Source organism: Aptenodytes patagonicus, chromosome 6 (assembly GCF_965638725.1).
Source record: "Aptenodytes patagonicus chromosome 6, bAptPat1.pri.cur, whole genome shotgun sequence".
Classification (NCBI taxonomy): Eukaryota; Metazoa; Chordata; class Aves; order Sphenisciformes; family Spheniscidae; genus Aptenodytes; species Aptenodytes patagonicus.
In genome coordinates, this window is record NC_134954.1 from 14066641 (window position 1) to 14086995 (window position 20355).

Here is a 20355-nt window from a genome sequence, read left to right on the forward strand (position 1 = left end):
ATATTCAAGATACAGGGTTTTGTGGACACAAACTACCCTGAAATTTTAAAGACAATTTTGTGCTTAAGACTTCAGGAGAAATATTTTAGTGATTTTGATTTGTGTACCAAGTTTCCATGGATCACCATCTCCCTATCCCTTCACTGTGAAGTCAAACTTTGTGCAGAAAATACCCTCCCTCTTTGTTAATACATACATGAAACTTTGCTTTTTAAAGTCTTTAACAGCTTCAAATTAGCTATAAGTAACATTCTCAGGGACTTTTGCTACTTTTCACCTTTAGAACCATGAATATTGGAAAGCAGAAGCATTGTTAAAAGAAAACTCATTTAGCTTATTTGCTTATTGAGGATTGGACTGTTTAAATATACTGCTTCAGTTTTCAGAAGGCAGAGAAGGATTAGCAAAACCAGTTACATAAGTAATATTTGATTTTTATCCTTTCAAGTTCAGTCCTGATCTAAAGAGAGCTCCTTTGTTACTTAAAACAAACAAGTTGGAGGGCACTCAAACACTGTTTCTGTATTTCAAAGATTTAGGGAGCTTGGAGAAAAAGATTGTAGCAGGTCTTCACTTCTAGCACTCACTGTTTGTCAATTGTGCAGGTCCAGACTTACTTTCTACGAAGCACTGAGAAATGGTGAATATTTGTAACCAATTTACATTGCCTTAAACTTCTGCAATAGTCTCATTCATCAAGTCAGAAGTTCTATTTTCCTCGTGTCTTGAAAGGTCTACTCCATTTTAATATAGCAGATTTTCTTTTTTTTTTTTTTATCATGTGCCTTAGTTCACATAAGTTTTTTTAAAAAAAGCTAAGACTTACTGACAAGTTCAAAGTAACAGACGTTTTCACCAACCATTTCAAAGTCTAGAAGTCAAGTCCATTATAGTTCATTTAATCCAGACTTGCATCCCTTGAAGAGTGTAAAAAAAACAGGCTACAATGTAAAAAGTTGCAGTACAATAGGACAGTTATTCCAATAAGAGTTTCTGAACAGAATTTGGGACCATCTCCCCCCCCCCACCCCCCCCCCAACTATTCACATTTAAGTTTTACCTCTTTCCATGTTTACATATATTTTGAATAAACAGCTAAAAAGTTGTTCCTCTGTTTTGGCTCAGTGGATCTTCAACGCAGATATTCAAGTATTAAGAAAATGCAGCTGAACAAGGATATGTGTCCTCATAGTATAGTTTACAGAGAAGCACAATATTGACTAGTCTGCAGTATATTCTACCCCAAATCCCTGAAGAAAACTTTTTAACTTTGGGATCTGTAGCCTGCTTCCAGAGCTGGTGAAGATCATCTACATGTCCATGAGATGTCATCATTTTGTTATAAATGCAGGGATGATATGGAGCCTTTCCTTCCCCAGAAAAAAATACATGATATTGTGGTACAATTCCCATTTTATTGGCACAGAGACCCATGAAAACATCATCTATATAAAGACTTGTATTGAGAGTCAATGAAGCCTCATATACTTTAGCTGCTACATCATTTGATATTACATATGCAGCTCCTGCTGTGTAGTCAGGATAAGAGGGCCACTGGTACATTTCATATGGAACATAGTATTTGCTACTCTTGTCTCTTACGGGAGGGGATCCACGATGGACACGACCAATCCAGAGATCTTGAACACCCATTTGTGCTAGACTTTGGAGATAAGCAACAAGATTTGGCATATGGATAAATATATCATCATCTGCAGACATAATGAACCTGGCATGAGGACAGTAGGCATTCACCCAGCTAAACTGCAAAAGCAATTTAAGAGTAAGATTGTGAAAAGTATCCAGGAAGTCTTGCTGAATCAAATCACTGTATTTCTGGTCTTCCAGCTGAAGTTCTCTTTGTAGCTGTGTTTGCTGCAGATGATCTGTTGGTCGTCCTAAAGCAAAAAGAGTTTTAATATTGGCATTAAGTTGAGAGCGAACATATTTCTCGTTACCCCAAGTTTGTCTAATTGCATCCCTCCGATGACGGTTTTCAGGAGAAGTCTTCACAAACAACAGGAGAAGGACATCCTGCTGCTGACATTTCTCTCTGTGGTTGATCAAGTACTGGTAGCTTGATACTCTGTCCAAGTTATCCCTGTTGATAGACAGGCTATCATTCACAAAATGGTAGCTATTTATGAGGTATCTGTATGAATAGGACTTCATATGGCTCACAATGTGATTATCAAATGGTCCCCAAAAAATCATGAGACACAGTATGAAGCAAGTGGCAAATATCTGCAAAAAATGGCATTTTCTGACTCTTCTGGGACTAACAAACATTCTGATGCAGTTTCTATAATCCTTATTCTTGTTCAGGATCAGTGTTTTTATAGTGCCTGTGTTTTAGTTTAAGAGCACAGCGTCACCCCTTCAAGATAAGTGTCCATTGTAAGGCATGTTGTCTTTCATTCAGTATCCTTGTAAAGCCAGCTTTGTTCACAGATTTCACAAGTCATCTTTTTTGAAAAAGATGACCTTTCTTTGATTGAAAGAACGCAGACAGTTTTGAAAGATGAGACTTGCAGATGAGTATTTTCCCTTTGGGGCATCTTGAAGTGAACGCTACAGTTCTAAATCGGATCTTCTCATGAGTTTCTTTCCTTCATGAAGATGAATACCTACCAATTGTAAGGGGGTGGGGAGAAGAGGAAAAAAGTTTTAATGAGCTGTTATTAACACATCTGGGTTTAGGTTTCGTCATAGAAATGAGTTGACTTAGACACTCCCCATCACCACCCACCTATACCCCCCCCCCCAAAAAAAACCTGGCAGCAAGTTAGAGGTTGTCAGTGGCCCAGAACAAGCTTGCAGGAGGAGGCTAGTGAAGGAGCAGGGGAACCTGACACAGAGGCTTCAGTTCTGACACAAGAAACTCTTTCTTAGAAAAATCCACTGCTGTTAACCAACAGATGACATTTCTTTTCAGCTAGGAGGGAAGCCACACCCTACAAATGACCGAGTTTACAAGTTGTCTTTGGGTGGCCTATTAAAGAGCAAGACAGACGCAGAGACCTGCGACTGCTCCCGGATGTGGAGTGTGGGGCCACCACAATGGCCAGAGCTGCCCACAGGCCTTGCCTCCCTCACAGCCACCGCAGGTCCCCTGCGCTGCCACCCTCCCCTCACCACCACCCCCCTCAACCAGGCACTCTGCAAGAAGGGCCTGGAGGCAAGCAAGACAGCCCTCGCTCCCGTCTGGCTGAAGGCTGTGGGGGCTCAGGTTAGGCAGGGCCGCCCGCACCTCAGCGCAGTGCCACCCGCCCAGCTCCTCACAGGAGCGCCTCTGCCCTGAGGGAAGGCGCCACTTCCATGTCATCCCCTTGCCTGTACTGGTCCTTCCCCCGGCAGCCCTGGTAGCGCAGCAATGGCCTCATCCAGCACCTTCCCCACCCCGGGCCGCAGAGCCCCAGGGCAGCACTGCTCTCTTGCCTCAACCCCACGGGCAGGCTTGTTGAAGGGAAGCAGCCGTTTGACTTCCACGGCCAGCCTGAGGTTGGCTGGAAAGTGCCACTAGTACAACTGTGCTCCAGCGGCACCCATTACCAAACATCCCAGTATCAGCTTAGGACCTCTACTTTTTAGCTGATGGTACAGATAGATTGTTTGTAACCCAAGGTAAGGTTAAGAGGCAGATGATGCTGCAAGCTACACCAGACAGGACCACAGACAGACTCTTCAGTTAGGCACCCCTCTATCACAGCTAACACTGCAGGGCTACCATCTCTGCTAGCCACTAGGGATTTAGTGAAGAAAAGAATCCAAAGAATAAAAGGCCACCCAAGTCCAGCCTTCTTGCCCTGCAGTTTGTAAAATTCAGTTCTTGTAGCCAGAGCTCACTCTCCTGTCTGCTAAACAAGAACAGTCTGAAGGAGCAGCTACCCGATCATCATGTAAAAACCTGAGAACAGAGTGAGCTCTCTGTCATGCCAGAAGTGTAGGACTGGCACCATAAGGAATGGCACCCCACAAGCTAAGCACTTCTTGCACAGAAACACAACCCCTGAAGCAAGAGAACACAAGCTATCACTATTACATTAGAAGTTACATGTAACACAAATGTTTTGAGATTGTTTTACCCATTTGAGGTCTTGCAACTAGATAGCATGATAAGAACGCAACAGACTATACAGAGATAAGAAAACTTTGATCAATTTTCTGGTGTAGTTGTCTACCACAGGAAGGGGACTGGCTGCTCAAAATGGGAACCGTGCATTGGTGCAGTTGAGGCTTGCAGATTGTAGTGCATAACAGAAAAGCTGTATGGGCAGTTCAGTGAATAAAAGTCAGTCAGCGCTTTTTATAGTATCAGTTTAAACCCTTTTTATTTTGGAAAGATGAAGTTAAACAATGCACCTCAGAGTTATAAACTCAGCAACGTTACAATAGAATGCTATTGCAAAGCTTACTCTGGTTTCAGATGAAGCACAGAGATGCAGACAAGCTGGAGTGTTACAGAAATGCAGACATTTGATAGCTCCTTTTGGAGCTCTCTCTCTGAAGAGACCCACTACTTCCTGAGAGTGAAGATATGTTCTGGTTTTCCTCTCTGACCTAGATGCTTATTTGTGCTCTATTCCAAAAATTTGTACTCTACATGAAGTTGGCCAGTTAGCACAAATGCTGCAGCATCATCTCCCCCAACTAAGTTTACAAAGTCTTATAAAAAAAAAAGAAAAAAGAGGCTCAGCCTAGGTGGTCAGGATGCCCACTGCCATCAGGATAACTTAAAAGCAGCTGACTGACTTTTCTGAAAGTAAAGGGAGCACGAGGCAATCTATTTAACCACTTGAAGCAGTTTACCTTGCACAGGAATCCTAGTCACCAAATACAGCTTTTTTAGATTATGCTTGGATAACATGTTTTGCCAACAGTCTGCAATTGCCCATGTCATCTGGTAAAAGGAGACAACAGTCAACACCACAAATACAAAGTGACAGAGGTCACTGAAGACTAGCAGTGAAACTAACCTACATGACAGTTATTGCCACTAAGGAAGAATAAAAGCCCCCAGAAAAAAAACAAACCACACTGAAGTCACCATGGAAACAGCTTGAATTATGGAGCAGATAACAGGGGACAAGGGATGTGGTGCATAAACTAAATTTTCTGCTCCCTAGCACCCCCCTCCTGGAAGTTAGAGGTGCTGGAAAGAAAAAAGTTAAGCTTTTCCTTGAAGAAAAAACAAGCCATAAGATCAACTGACTAAAGGATGGAACAGTCTAGTCTGTCATTTCCTTGATCTAGCTCAGGGGAATTAGATCAGCTTTTAGTAGACAGAAGTTGCTCAGAATCCTTCTCAGAAACATACCCCTCAGGTAAAACTTTAAAAGCAATTATAGATGAGCAATACTGATGAAACTTAAGGAGACCTATACCTGCCCCCCCATCTCCCTTCAAAAAAGCCTGGAGATTTGCATTGAAGGTGCCAATGCACAAGTGGAGTCTCTTCCATTGTCGGAACTTTTTACAGCCCATTTGCAACACCCATCTGTTGGGCTTAATCATGTTCTCCTTCCTGTAACAGGAGAACAGGTTGACTCGACTCACCACAGGAGCTATTCACTGCCAACCGATTCTCATAATTCTGAGAAAAGAAAAAAAAACCTAACACACCAATGTGTTCTCCCTAGCAAGAGGAAACATTGCGGAACAGAGATAAAACCATGTCTGACAGTCATTTTTCTGACCACAATTAAGGTGTTTTGCCTCTTGGCGTGCAATTTCTTGTGGCTTGGAAGCTTTTGGATCCACTCTAAGATCAGAGAGAGACTGGGAGAACCAAGCACCCATACACAGTTCCTGCAGCTGCCTTCCTTTCCAGTAGATTTAAGATTCACAACTGCATGTGGTCTTCCCCCAGTTGCAAGTACTGCAAGCTTTTTTCACCCTGCAGCAATCCTACCTTTCCTAAAGGGGTTTGTTATTTAACTTTTCAGTATTACCACAAGCATGACTGTCATTTGAATGTAACATCTGTTTACAATTCTGTATTTTGCATTCAGTATATATTCTAGGATGAAAGTGGAGCTAGCATAGTTTGTTATGCAAACCTGACAGTTTATAGAGTGACCACTGTGCAAAAGCAGATCCTTAGGGAGCTACTTTAAATATCCACAAAGTCAATATTTGAAAAAAAGTCAGTATGAAGTTAATTTCAGGATAGAAGTAGAACAGTTTTGGAAAGTCCACTGAGGAGAGACAGACAAGAGAGACACTGAAGAAACACAGAGACACCTCAGACATGAAACACCAGAGAGACAGACCCTCACGGTAAGAACCCTGAAGAGACAACATTCACACAAAAGACACTCCAACATGGAGATTTTTTCCAGCTACCACCACCCTGATAAAAACATAAAGCTAAGATACCAACTAAGACTGCCCAGAGAGAACACCCGACAACTCCCAGCTACAAATTTTGCCATGTGGTACAATACACAGGCTGAGCTTCAATTAATCTGCAATAGATTCGATATGCCACATCCCTGCATAACATGTATTTTGGGACAGAGACAAAAATCGTAACATATAGTTATTTTTCGCTCCTTCTGCCTAGGACAGAAGATAAGTTTAGATCACAAGTAGCTTCCCCAGGCAATGCAGGATATTCCAGGAAACACTATTTTAAATAGAACCATTTTTTACTATCGGCTTGTAGCAACTGTCCCTTTCACATCAACAACTCTTAGATAAAGAAAGTTCAGAAGATCTACAAGAAAGAACACCTCAAACATTACCTAGTTTCAAACAGAAGTCATCTGAAGAGCTGCTGATCTCTATGTCCATGTCTTGTCCTTGGCTGTGCCAAAGTCACTTAGTTTAAGGGTGCAGTTCCATATGATGCTTGAGCTCAATCGAAAGCTTACTGCTGCCAGTTGGGGACAGCCTTACACTCACTCTTCCCCCAACACTGCCCCCTCATCCTCATCACACTGACCTTCCACAGCTTGCAACAGCTCTGGAGCTTACATAGTTGCTCAACAAGCCAAATTCAGCTCCTCCCAACCTTTACCCCTGAAAAAGCAATCTGTTGTAACCCTGAAGGAAATATCAGAGAGTGCTTAATTCAGGTCAAGCTGTATCTAGACCCTAACCTAAGTTCACAACAGGAGTCGAGGGTTGCTTTTGTAGAACCAGATGTAACACACATTGTTTCTGAAGCTTTCAGTCTTTTCTATCCTAAGGCTACTACCAGGCTCTGTGTTACTACAGAAAACTTGAAGCCCTAGGACAGGCTTTTGGTCTAAAGTCAGAATAGTCCTGTCATATGAGCTACTCCAGATCAGCTTGTTTGATAGTGGAGTGCGATGTCCAGGTCAGAAGGCACACTGCAGAGATGCTCCATCCTGCTGGAAGACTTCAGATGTCACATGGACCTAAGCTGCAACACCACTTCTACAGCACTAAAGGAATGTGCCCAACCACAAGAGATGGCAGAAGCAGACACACTGCAGTTAAAGCTGCAGGGACTAAGATTAGCACTGCTCGGATTTAAATTCAGACAGATTTGTCAAGCCTAGCGTAACAATGAGACAATCCTGAAAAGAGTGGGTTGGGTTTTCTTGAAGATTTCAATCTGTTTAGAAAGGAGCTATGGGGTTCAAAGAACACATTTTGGCATGTTTGAGTTTTGTTTGTTAAGTAGAATTTAAAACTTTTTTTCAATGTTTGGGTTCTGAGCAATTTAAAGTTACAATTCCTATGAAATTCCATCTCCAGCAGTACTGATTTATGTACTGCTTACACCAAAAGCCCAAAGGAAATCTAGTCAAGTTAGCACATCAAATAAGCCATCAAAACACAGAATCACATGTTTATCAAGACTTTCCCTTCCGATGGACTAATTAAAGGGCAAGAAAGTATGTGCCTAAGTTAACGGGAACAAAGCCTGAACGGACATTGCTGCTTACAGCTTTAGCTACAGGATTATGTAACCTAGGTTCCTCTTACCATTTTTCCATTGCTGACATGTCTTCACAAGTCATACTATCTGTCATCTCTACCCTGGCCTATGTCCTCCTTCTTCACTCCCCAATATTTGAGAACTTCTTATACATCAAGAAGTTGCTTTGAAACTAATCTTCAAGCTTCTCTTATATATGAGCTGGATCACAAAAGAAAACTGAACAGAAATACTGAGCAAGTTACACCCCTGACACTTCTAGGATTTCCTGCCACAGTGACAGAAAGTCATTTTAAGGAAAAGAGATGCAGTAAGGTACTTAGCTAAGCCTTCCTTCCTACATAGTTCACGAGCACCAAGATAGAAAGAAAGCACAAGCACACAGCCTGCAAAGAAAATAATTTCAAGTAATGTCAAAACTTCCACTGTTACACCTTGTTCTGTACAAAACTGGTGAGAAATGAGAGGTCAATTCCAACAGGTATCCTGTAGGAAAATATGGTCACAATGACAATGGGATTAACAATAATAAACAGTCTAGTGCTATCAAGATCTATGAAAAGTTTCAAGTCAGGTCATAGATGTTGCATCAATAAGGAATGTTAACTCAGGGGTGACTGACAGTAGCTTTGAAAATTTTGTTTCAAGAACATTTAACCCATCTTCTGCAATGTCATATGCAGACTTTGCCTGCAAGTTCTTAAGCTGGCCTGCAACTTGTCAGGGTAGTTTCCTGGGATGGTAGAATCAGCATTCTTAGATGCTTTTTGTGCATGCATTGAGGGCTTCTCAGATTGAACAGACACCTGATCTTCAGAAGGTAAACATCCAACACCTTCCAAAACATGGACTCCTTAAACGATTCTGAAGTTGCTCAGTCAAGAGCAATCCCCTTATTAAAAAAAAAAAGGGCACTGAAGTACAGCACTTCCTCCAGGGGAGCTTTGTATTAGAAATAACTACAACAGCGTGTAGAAAAATGAGACATTGAAAGCTGTGACCACTTGCTGCTGCTCATTGATGTGTAACATTTATAAGTGCCGGGGCAATCTCTGAAGTGTTTGTTGGCAGAGAAATTCAAAAGGATGGCAAAGCATCAGATGGCAATTGAGTAAAGCATTTCAACTCCTTCAGGGCTGGAAGCAGAAACAGGTTGCAAATGCTTAATGCCGCCAGGAAACAGCTAACTGCCAGTAGAGATTTAGTTTCTACAGAGGTTTTGCACTCGCTGCAACTATTGGGTGGAAAGGAAGAGAGTGATTTCTTCAGTTTCCCCTAAAATGGAGCAGCAAGCTTCCCAGCTGCTACAAGCTAAATGGAGACATCTGCCAGGATGGACAGACTTGCCCTCTTAAGTTGTTTTCATCAAGATCAGTTCCCTGAACAGCTACTGTGCAGATAGCAGGTGAGGAGCAGGACCACATCTTTCAAGCACCAGTCTACATTTAGACTGAAATTTTCAGTTGCTTTAACCTGCTATATCTACTGGAGACTCTTCCCCACACAAGCTAGAAGGGAGGACTGCGTTTTTCAGAATGAAAGCCTCCAAAGTATGAGTCATTTAGTACAAGGGATTTTGCACAAAACACAAGCACCAACATGAAATTTTTTGCTTTGTGTGCAGCAGATTGGGTGAAAAGACCCAGTTCTTTGTACTGACAGTAAGGATAATATTCTGAAGTTTCAGAGTCTGGCACTGACACTGGTTGAGGCCACATGCCCTCATTTTCTGAGAAGAGTGACTAAGTTAAGTACTTAACTTCCACACAGGCAAGTCAGAGCTGTAAGACACAGCTACAAAGGCCGTAATGGTACCTATTGTATATCTGTTTTGGCAGATGCCAGCGATGAGCTCTAATGCTATACTGAACAGCAGTCTGCATTTATGTAAGTTCACTTTTACAGTGCCAGTATTTAAAGACATGCCAGATTGGTACACATTCCTTTCAACTCCCATGTACTAAGGCAAAAATATGCAGCAAAGGGGCAGAGCACATTAACTGCAGCTGTTAGTGCTACCCTGTCAGGTGTGGATGGCAGAGCTTAAGTATCAAAACCATTCACCCAGCACTAATCTTCTGCTTCAGTGAGACTTCAGTCAGCACTTTTTATAGCCTCTAGAAAGCTCCCTCCCAATTTTATAGTAGACAATTTCTGTTCATATTTGGAACCTTATCCGGAAGCTTCTGTATGAGTGTCGTAAAGAATTTTCTAGTGACTAGATTTCACTTAATCTCAGAATGTTGTAAATACACCTTGCCTGCAAAAGTGGGCGAGGACCACAAAAAGCATTCCAAAAAAGGCTAGCTTGCCACTGCTTTCTATCCCACATTAGTGTATTCACCTCTTTACAAAAGTGTACTTCAGACAACCTTCCAAGAAGGACATCCCATTACACATGGCAAGCTTTGAGCTGAAGGTCAAAGAAAACTGTTCTCCCCGTACTAGAGAAAGCAATTGTGAAATATCAAGCAGTTAAGGATTGAGTCCAAAGCTCAACACTGGAAGACGAGAATGCAAATTCTCTAGTTACATGTTAATGCTGAATTCCTGTTTCATAGCATGTTAAAGTTGAAGAGCTACAACATCACAGCCCCACCTAATCAGTAATTCTTTTTGCTGCCTGTTTTAGGCAGCTAGATCTAGAGATGTTATTTCCTGCATATTTTCCCCACAAACCTATGGTGATTTCTGTTCCAGCCTACAGGCCATACCTGAAGATCAAGCTGAACAACTATCTGAAGCAGACTTTTTCCGTGCTAGCTGGCAAACTAAAAGAGGAAGTCAAATTTAAGACTGACACAGCTAATTGCAAGAAGACTAGTTTAAGCTGCCTTTCTATGGGGCCTCACTTTGAAACTTTTTTTGCCTAGTAAGAATACTTTTAAAAAATACGAGTTAGAAAGTGTATGAAGGACTCACTTACACAGAAGACTAACACTGTTGTACCATGGCCATTTCTAAACCATGCTAAGCTTTGCTATTCTAGTTCCATGTTTTAAGTTTTTCATTCCAGAGCAAATATCTTATCTGCTCTCCAGTCTATCCCTCTTCCTCAGACAATACTCTAGCCTATGATCCCAATTCAGCATCAAACTCCAGATGAATCTCCCATATTGCAGCAAGAGTCTACAGTCAAAATTTGGATGTTACATGTGTCACTAGCATGTGGGCACTAAGGCAGGAAGACAGACAAATGAGAAGTTCAATTTGTAGATTAGAATGCAGGGGGTTTTTGTGCCAGACAGAGCATTGTGGGTTTTTTCTTTCAGTTAGACCAATAATGATAAAATGTGTTGGAATTAAAAAAAAGTCAAGTCAGATACTGGTTAACTTACAGGGTACAGAAACCAGTGGGGTTTTTTTAGTGTTCTATTAGACTAGTTCTCTCCTTTCCAGATTGAAGTTGCACAGATCAGAGATATGTAAACTCATGAGTCCACATAGCAGAGTATCATCCCATCTAGACTTCCCAAATCAGCTCAGCTGCATAAACTTGCCTTTCTCTTAAGCATGGCTCATTAACTTGAGCCAAGTATCATGCTGACTTACCATTCAGACACCATTTATACTCTATACGCAACTGAGTATGACAGAAGTCCTGGATCACCCCTTTCTGCATCAAATCTTTCTCTCTAGTAGTTTATGTTCCCAAACCTACAAGTAGATCCCTGGGAGACAAGTCTGTAGGTTTACTTGTCTACCTGCAAACCATGTACACAAGAGTTCAAGGAAACTGGGCTGCAGAACACTAATGCTGGTTCCCATCCTAATGGTACCTGGTCAGTAAGAACCAACATCACTTCTGTTAAAAACTCTTCCACTTAGATGAGCCAAGTCACACAGTCAGGAACATAGCCTGTTTTTCAGTTCTTTAGACATGTTACAGAAATTAAGGAGCAAATCAGGTCCCAATCCTATGCACAGGGATACTAGACAGTACAGACTAATTTTCTCTGTTGCCAGGGAAGTATCCAGGTCTTCAGTTTCAAGGCCATGCTTTCCCCACCACATATACACACCCAGCAAGCACAAGGTCTAATGCCAGACTGAATCCACCATGCACAGAGATGTACCTCAAGCAAAGCACACACCTATACACAAAGGTCTCCTAGTAATTTAAGATAGTTCTCTTAAAGCAATTATAGGATCAGCCTAGAAAAGAAGCAGCTCTATGGAAAAAAAACAATACTTCTATCATATCTAAGAAAGCATCTGCATATGTAATTACATTTAAAAGATGAGCTTTCTGCTGAGTGAAAAATCGTGAGGAAGAGAACCTCTTTTAGATGACCCCCTAATGGCTCATTATCCCCACAAATGTAGCAGAGCTGCCACTGCCACAACACTTCAAAGCCCTTCTCTTGAGATCACCAAGAGCAAATATTGCTTAAGCCACTTCAGCTTTCCTTACACCCACAGATCTACAAGCACTTAAGAACAGACAGTCATTGCACACTCTGTTCCCTTGGCCCTAAACAGAATCATGCCTTGTTCATTCTCACCCCCTCCTGTTCACTGCTGTACATAGCTGCCAGCAACTCTTAAGCTGAAAGAGAGAAATGTTGTATTCCACGTGAGGCTGAGGGAAGAGGAGGAGAGTTATTAATGACCCTGTCTGCTTCTTGGATAATCTCATCTAGTGGGTTGTCTTCTTTTATTAATAGGAAATTAATCTATTTGAATCAAGCAAGCAGTCTACCTGACCACATAGTCTCTTCTTGTTTAGCATTTGTACTTCAGTTATTTTCTTAAGAGATTAATTCCCATTTGGGGTAATTCTGCACTAATTTGCTAAAACTGTTTCCACACGTGCAAACGCAGTGTAAAAGTGAAGTCTATGTATACACTATATACATTCACACACATTTTCTATAGAAGCATGAAGTACTAGTCATTCAGATACAGCAACAGAAGTTAAAGAACTTTATTTTTTAATGAATTTAAAATTAAAGTTACATAAACAGCACCTTGAATTCAATTAAAGAGTCACCCTAACTTTAGGCAAATCATTATCTAGAAATAGTGAACACACCAGACTGTCCATTTCTCCTAAGTCTTAACTTCCAGACTGCAATTCTGAAAGCACTCAGTCTTCGCTGGCATAAGAAAGCCCCAAGTAGTTTTAAAGTTGAAACTGAATAAATGTGCTAGAAGCATTATGTTAAGAAGTACGTGTAGTTTGAGGAAAGCCAGACTCCTATCAAAGAAACAGGTATCATCCAAACCTGCTAGGTTCATGCTCTCCAATCAAGAGCTAGGTATCTATATCAAAAGATACCACTTCCTGGGGAGAGGGTTACAGAAAACAGCAAAGAAAGTTTTGTTAAAGCTAAGTGTACTGGAAAAGTTGGCAACCAAAAAAGACTAGAGAGGAGAATGTTTTCTGCATTTGCAACAACACCTGCTGACAGAAGTCACCACCGTTTTAATACTTCCACAAGATCTGGATTCAGATGGCTAGCTAACCTCTTCCTTTAGTTCGGTAGTGAAATGTTAAGCTAAGGTCTATTTCAATTATTTTATATGACTACATAAGTTTTAAGGTGTGCTGGTTTTGGCTGGGCTAGAGTTAATTTTCTTCATAGTAGCTAGTATGGGGCTATGTTTTGAATTTGTGCTGAAAACACTGTTGATAACACAGGGATGTTTTAGTTGTTGCTAAATACTAGTCAAGGACTTTTCAGCTTCTCAGGCCCTGTGGGCAAGAAGCTGGGAGGGGGTACAGTCAGGACAGCTGACCCCAACTGGCCACAGGGATATTCCACACCATATGACGTCACGCTCAGCATATAAAGCTGGGGGAAGAAGGAAGGGGCGGGACATTCGGAGTGATGACATTTGTCTTCCCAAGTAACCGTTATGCATGATGGAGCCCTTTAATGTAGTCTTCACATTTTAAATAGTTTTCAAGACAGTCAAATATTTCACAACAAAAGCTGTTGATTTTTTGTAAATTTAAAGACAGATTCAATACAGAAGGCTCCTACATACATGTTGGAGGTCTCCATGTTGTTTCAAGCAAGCCAGAAAGGCACAAACTTCTCAGATTTTGTGATCTGTGGATTGAGAACCACCTCAGCATATACAAAGGGGCTGTAGATTGGCTGGAATAATAGCGGTTCAAGGCTTTGTTTAAGCCTGCCTGCAAACTGGGTGGGATGAATTCCATTAATCCTCTCCTGTTTCTGTGGTAACCAAGGAGAATTTTGGCCTTTTATACAGCTTTTTCTGCAATGCAACAAGGCCAGGCACTGAACAGGAGACACTCATCTGCTTTTTGTTGTTACAAAGTATGGAGAGCAGGAACAGCACAGGCTCATAGCAGAAAAGCGAGAAGAACCAACAACCGCCACATGCACTTAGGAGAAACGTGACAATACAGTAAGCTGAAGCAACTTAAGAACAGCATCCTGCAGCTTCTAGCTTACCACAGTTGAAGTACCCTCACTGAGAGCTGCTAACAAGTCACTGGCCCTAACAAGCCACAGAACAGAGGACTAAAGAAAGAATTAGTCAGGCCTAGCTTCAAGATTCAAATCAGATAACAAAAGTCAAACAAAGGAGCTGCAAATTACTCCCGACATGTTTAATAAGCAGTGAGATTTCTCTAAGACTACAGTCTTTGTAAATTTAATGAAGGAACTTGTGCATTTGCATTTAACCAGAAGTACTTGTCTCTGCTTAGGAGAAATGGGTAGTAGGTCACACTGTTCAATAACATCAAGAGCCAGTAAAAATAGTATTTTGATATATAAAAATATGTGCATGTTGTGTATATGTGTGTATGTATACACACACACACTTGTATGCAAGACTAATGTAAGGCCAAGAATGTAACTGAACTACATACAGCACTAGCATACACACAGCACCAGTCAGAACTGCTGCGAGGACAGTTTAGTGAAACAGAGTTAAGTACAAACTACAAATGGAAATCATTGGTAGAGAGATCACAAAACACCAGTCTGTGGATTCTAGAAGGAAGCTACAAAGACAGGAGCAGAAGCTTACAAGACAGGGATGACTTAAGGCAGAAGGAAAAACAAAGACAGCCATTAAAGAAGCCTGATCATTCTAGAAAGTTGAGCTTTGAGAACAATGCAATAGAAAAATCAGTACTTGTAATTACCACAGGACTTTACTCAGTCTTGCGGACAAAGCAGCCAGAACCTCAGAAAAGAATTAGTCGTAAGTATGGTACCTTTGCCACCTCTATTACCCACTATAAGGGTTTCCTACTAAAAATGTAGTGAATAAATATTTTATTGGGAAGTCAGGAAAGTTACAAGCACTTTCTCTAGTCTTAACAATAAAACACAGATTACACACCCCAGTATACAGTGCTAAGTGAAAGATTAATCTTCCTTTAGTTAACCAAGTCAAGTAGAAGAAAATCCATCCATTCTCAGTCTGTTTCATATTCCGTGGAAAAACACAACTAATGGGGGGGCAGGGGCTGTGGTGGTGAACGATGAGTAGCAGTTTAAAGAACAAGAAAAGCTGTAAGTTTCCTGCCCTAAGACAAAAGGCTAGTTTAAGTCAATCAGCACAGGTCTTTGGAGAAGCGAAACTGGAAGAAACTTAGAAGTTGCAGGATGCAGCAGGTGAAATGTGAGCAGAGAGTGACTTACTGGGCCAACAGTAAGTTCAGTTTGAAGCAAGCTTCCTCAGCTCTAAATGCCGGTATGTCCCAAAGCACCTCCAACAATATGATCCATGTTGTCAAAAGGAGTTCTGTAATTTGAAGTTGCTGCACCTGAAAGGTGACGGTGCACCTTCAGAGCATGGCAGCATTCCTGGGAGTTTTGAGTGACCAAGCACTTTTTATTCAAGTTTAAGACTACAGCCAGCAACCTGGAGATGGTACCAGGCAGTCAAGCTTGACCTCATGAAACTGGTCTGCAGCAAGCAAACTTGCTCTGCACTACAAGGCAGGAACTCCTACAGTCTGTGGTCTTAGCAATATGTAGATGTCCCTCTTAAACAGTCCTTCAAACTAAGTTGCTTTCACTTACAACATTCCCTTCTGAGGTCATCTGTCCTCAGGTTGTTTAAGCAGTCTTGGGATCTGTTAGATTTTCTGAGTTATTTGGGCATGTATCTCCAAGCCACAATTCCATCTAAGTTGAAGATCAGACTATGGAGCCACCCAAGCAACAGGTAAACTTCAGGACTGGTACGGGTTCATTCTAAAGAGCTGCAGTTCCAAAGTGAAGGGGTTATTTCATCATCCTATTTCCATATGCTGTGGTGGTTTCCCCATTGACTATAGAATTTAAGTCAAGTGACATCTTTCAGAGATCATTCCATAGCATTCCCCCTCTTGCTGCCAAGGGCAAATGTCCTAGTCACAAAACTTATGAAAGAGGGGAACCTCTCAAGTGTCCATGACTATTATTTCAGACGTTGAAGACTCAGGAACACACAGACCTCAGTTCAGGATCTGGACCACAATTTCCCAAATGTTGCAAAGATTCCAAATACGCAATGTCTCCTGTATCAGTGGAAAATCCTGCTGTCACTTCTGGCCAACTTGACAGAGGTGGACTATGCTGCTTTCCACTGGAATTTAAAGATTGATTATTCAGCAGACCTCAATAATAACTAGATAGCCTCACTCGAGATGTGCATATCCTAGGAAGCTGAGGAAGGTACTTTACTAAACTCTGCAAGCCATATGGAAGGAAGAGCTAGTAGTGCAATGCTAATCTATCACTTTCTGGTTCCCTCCACCACTTTCTGCCAGTTCCGAGGCCCAGCAGACCTACTGCAGTGACAACAAAACCACAGCAAGTTTTCCCAACAACAAAAACCCCTCAGTACTTCTGCACTTCTAGTAAGCGACATCTTCACGTTAAAGGATTACCTAGACAATTCTTCAGGCATAGACTGATAACCATGGGAGATAAGGCAGTGCTTAGTACATCCTAGATGCCGTAACACTGTAGGTGCAGAATAACACCCAACACATAAGCCACTGGCATTTCAAACGATAAGCAATGACTTGCAGGGTTTTCCACATGCTTTTCCCTAATCTGTAGGTGAATTACCATTCCTAGCTTTAGTATGCACTACTGCAGTTTGGCTGGATGTCAGAGAGACTGTCCCAACTACTGCTTTGGGCAGCATGAGCAACCAGTTCGCTTCTCAATAATGTAGGATCTTAGAGAAAGCAGGAAGTGATACAGTTTTCATTCACTCAATGGAAGAGAACTAGTAAGCAGATACTGCTATTGCATTTCTAAGCAGAAAAACCCCCCAAAACGTTACCAGTGAAAAAGCCCACATTTTCACTGAGATACTGTATTTCTGTATATCACAGATGGTGGGCATCTATGAAACTAGTTCTCTGCAGAACAACCAATAACTCCTATAATATCAGAGCAACACCCAGCCCTATGTGACGGTCTAGCCTTCTGGACACCGCTAGAATATTCCATGACTGTTGTTATCAACAGTGATTTAATGTCTCCTGCCCTGCTCAACAAGGCAAAAAAAAAAAGCTGGCATTTATCCTTTCTCAGAATACAATTATTTTCCCTTTTTTAAAATAATCTATCCCTTTGGTAACCCCATCCTTTTCCCTTTCCAACTGCTAGGAGAAATGCAAGAATTGGGGAGGAGAAGTGAGAACAAGACAGCATCATACAAAGTCTATTTCAACAGCTGCACTAATAGTTTCAACACCACTGCTAAGAGATCCTCGGGCATAAGCCCCAGCAGTCACTAGAGGAGCATGCTGCAGCACAAGAAAGCAGCACGTACCGAGTTCTCCACTGCTTTGTGTAGCCAGAATAGAATTACAGGCTTTTTTTATCATTGCCTTGCACTTAATTTAGTTGCTTACATTGGCATAACGCCAGTTTCCCATCTCTAGAGAGACTCCAAGAACTTGCTCAGAAGCAGTTAACAAAGCTACTTCTCCTAAAAAGCTCAGGTGTTTCCTATGCTCCCCACTGCGAGGGTGAGCCAATGCGACTCACCCCTTTTCTCGGGCCCCCGCCGCCCCGTTCTCCAGCCGGAGCTCCGGGCAGCCGCCCCCATCGCGCCCGGAGCTCTGCCCCGCATGCCCCAACCCGCCTCCCGGCGCGGCGCCGAGAGCATCCCAAGCTCTCCCAAAAACCTTTGAAACCCAGGAGGCTCGAAAATGCTCGGCAGCTCGCACTGGCGGCGGGCTGGGGGCCCCCGCCGCGGCGCCTCACTCAGCGGCTGCGGAGCGGCCTGCCGGCACCCCCGCGAGAATCCCAAAACTAGCGCAAATCGATCGTTAGCTTTCACATCACCCCACCTTCCCCCCTCCCCAGCCCCCGGGGCACCCGCGGAGCCCCGGGAGCAGCCTGGGAGGGGGGGAAAGGGGCAGCGACGGAGCGGGAGAGAGAGCAGCTTTCAGCCATGCGGCTGCGGGCGCCCCTTCGGGGGAACAAAGGAGGGAGCCGGCCCGGCCCTTCCCCTCGCACACCTCCCCGCCGACAGCCGGGCACGCCCGTCCGCCGCCTCCAGCCCACACAGTTTGAAAGTCTGCAGCCTGGCCAAGAGCACAGACAAGAAGAGGCTTTTTTTTTTTTAGCTTTGCTTCGCGCAAACGCGCTTTTTGAAAGCGTTCAGTACCCCCCCCCCCCCCTTTCGCCTAACGCGTTTTCTCAGCCGATTTTTCCTACGGAGCCCCCAAAAATAGTTTGAGAGGGCTGCTCCCGCCGAGCGGCAGGGCGGCCGGCAGCCTCCGTGCCTGCTTCCACTGGGGAGAGGAACTCCCGGCGCTAATTAGGGCGCTAACGAGGCCAGGGCGGGAGGGTTGCCCCAACGCTTTCGGGGGTGCGTCCCCGTGTTGCAACCCAGGGCCGAGCGAAGAAACTCCGAGCCGGATTTGCGAGTTTCTTGGGTGGGAACAGTTGAGAGGGGGAAAAAAGAAACCAACCCCAAACCAAACCACTTTTCCTGTAGTAAAAAAAAAAATAATTTGGAGAAATAGGAACCCGTGAGGGGCTGCTGGAACAAGGGGCGGAGGAAACAGCACTGCTTTGAATGGGTTATTTCATCGCAACGCTCGAGTGGCTGCGGGTTTTCCCTCCACGGCTCAGGGGATGTAAAAGACCCTGAAAAGGCCACAAAAAATTTCTGAGGCTTCTCTTTTTTATAGAATGCAACCGACTGCCAGACGATCATCAGAGATTTGGGGGGAAATCTGCTAGAAGGCTACACAAAACAGACATTAAAACCGCACTGAAGTTTGGGTCTCGTTTATCACAGAAATTTGAAATCCCCAACTCCGACAAAACCCTTCTTTAAGGCAGCAGCAAGGCAATCGCGTACGGAGTTAATGGATGCGATCTGCAGCAGAAACCTTTTAAACAAAGCAGCTGAAAAACTTGTTTGTCCAAAGCATGGAACCGCAATTCCAGAAACGCGGAGAAGTGAGACGCCCTCCTCCCCTGAATAGGCCAGCTCTTACAATCCCCGAAGCCAGGCAGAGAAGAGGAAAGAACATTTAGGAAAACAGAGTATTTTCGCTAATTTTAATTACCCAGCTACTCGCTTTACACATAAATGAGGAAGAAACAACCCGGCTGCTCTTTGCAAGCGAACAAACTTAGACAGCGGGGGGGAAACACGACGACACCCAGCACAAATTCACGCATCTCACCAACAAACCCGGACAGCGAGCTGCTTTCTCCTCCGCTTCCTTCCTTGGGGAAGAGGAATCGCCCCGGCGCGGCCGCCCGGCCCGCACTCGGGGCCGCCTCATTCACTCGCAGCATATAGGAGCCCTCGGCCCGGGGAGCCAATCGGCTCCTCCTCTCCTCCCCCTCCGCCGAGCCCTGCAGGCTCTCCGGGCTTGGCCCTGGATTCCCCTGCTCTTCTCAGATCTCCCACTGTTTATAAACACCCTGCCCGCCTGCGGCACCGTGTGCCTTTGGGATTATCCGTACTCCCGGTGTGCCAGATTGATGCAATTTTTTTTTTTCCCTCTTCCTCTCTCCCGAGGAGGTGGTGAGGGTGAGACTGCGGCGTGCTACGTGGGGAAACAGTGTCTTGCAATGACACTCAAAGTGCTAAAAGTAATGTTTCTTAGAAGTTCAAAGTTACTTATATCTTAAAAATGTCTTAGGGGGCACGATAAAAAGTTTAGCTAACTGCTGCGCTAAGTCTCCGAGGTGCTAAATAACATCTTATTGTTGGGTAGTTAGCTTGCAGGTCACAGTGAAACTTGGTTATTTCACTTTCTTGTTGGAAATCTTCAGAGGAGAAGGAAGAGTGGGGTTTAGGGTTTTTTTCTCTTCTACCTTCCCCACAAGCATTGGTGGCTTATTTGCATCATCGTGAGGGAAATGGCTGATTCATTGAAGTACATCAATGTCGGTCTTTGTGGTCGGTAGACTGAGATGGAAGTATTTAAAAAGCAAACCAAGGTAAGCGCTATGAACGTGCCTTCTTTAAATACA

At 43.3% G+C, this 20355-nt stretch overlaps 2 protein-coding genes across 9 annotated transcripts in view; one reads left to right on the top strand and one right to left on the bottom strand.

The window, feature by feature from the left end:
- Positions 1-20355, top strand: part of MCF2L2 (MCF.2 cell line derived transforming sequence-like 2) — a 197943-nt gene that overhangs the window by 103720 nt on the left and 73868 nt on the right. The window lies entirely within an intron of this gene.
- B3GNT5 (UDP-GlcNAc:betaGal beta-1,3-N-acetylglucosaminyltransferase 5) lies at positions 1071-19658 on the bottom strand. 2 transcript variants are annotated; one of them, XM_076341290.1, is made up of 2 exons: positions 19557-19658; positions 1071-2627 (listed from the first exon to the last, which is right to left on the bottom strand). In XM_076341290.1, exon 2 carries the CDS (start codon positions 2287-2289, stop codon positions 1153-1155), a length of 1137 nt encoding a protein of 378 aa, XP_076197405.1. In that variant the 5' UTR covers positions 2290-2627; positions 19557-19658; the 3' UTR covers positions 1071-1152. The 2 variants fall into 2 exon arrangements, with proteins under 2 accessions (XP_076197405.1, XP_076197406.1); XM_076341291.1 differs by lacking the exon at positions 19557-19658 and adding an exon at positions 4810-4857.

What these genes read in the sequence shown, in the direction of transcription:
- B3GNT5 (XM_076341290.1), bottom strand. Translation starts at nt 2,289, where the DNA reads ATGTTTGTTAGTCCCAGAAGAGTCAGAAAATGCCATTTTTTGCAGATA.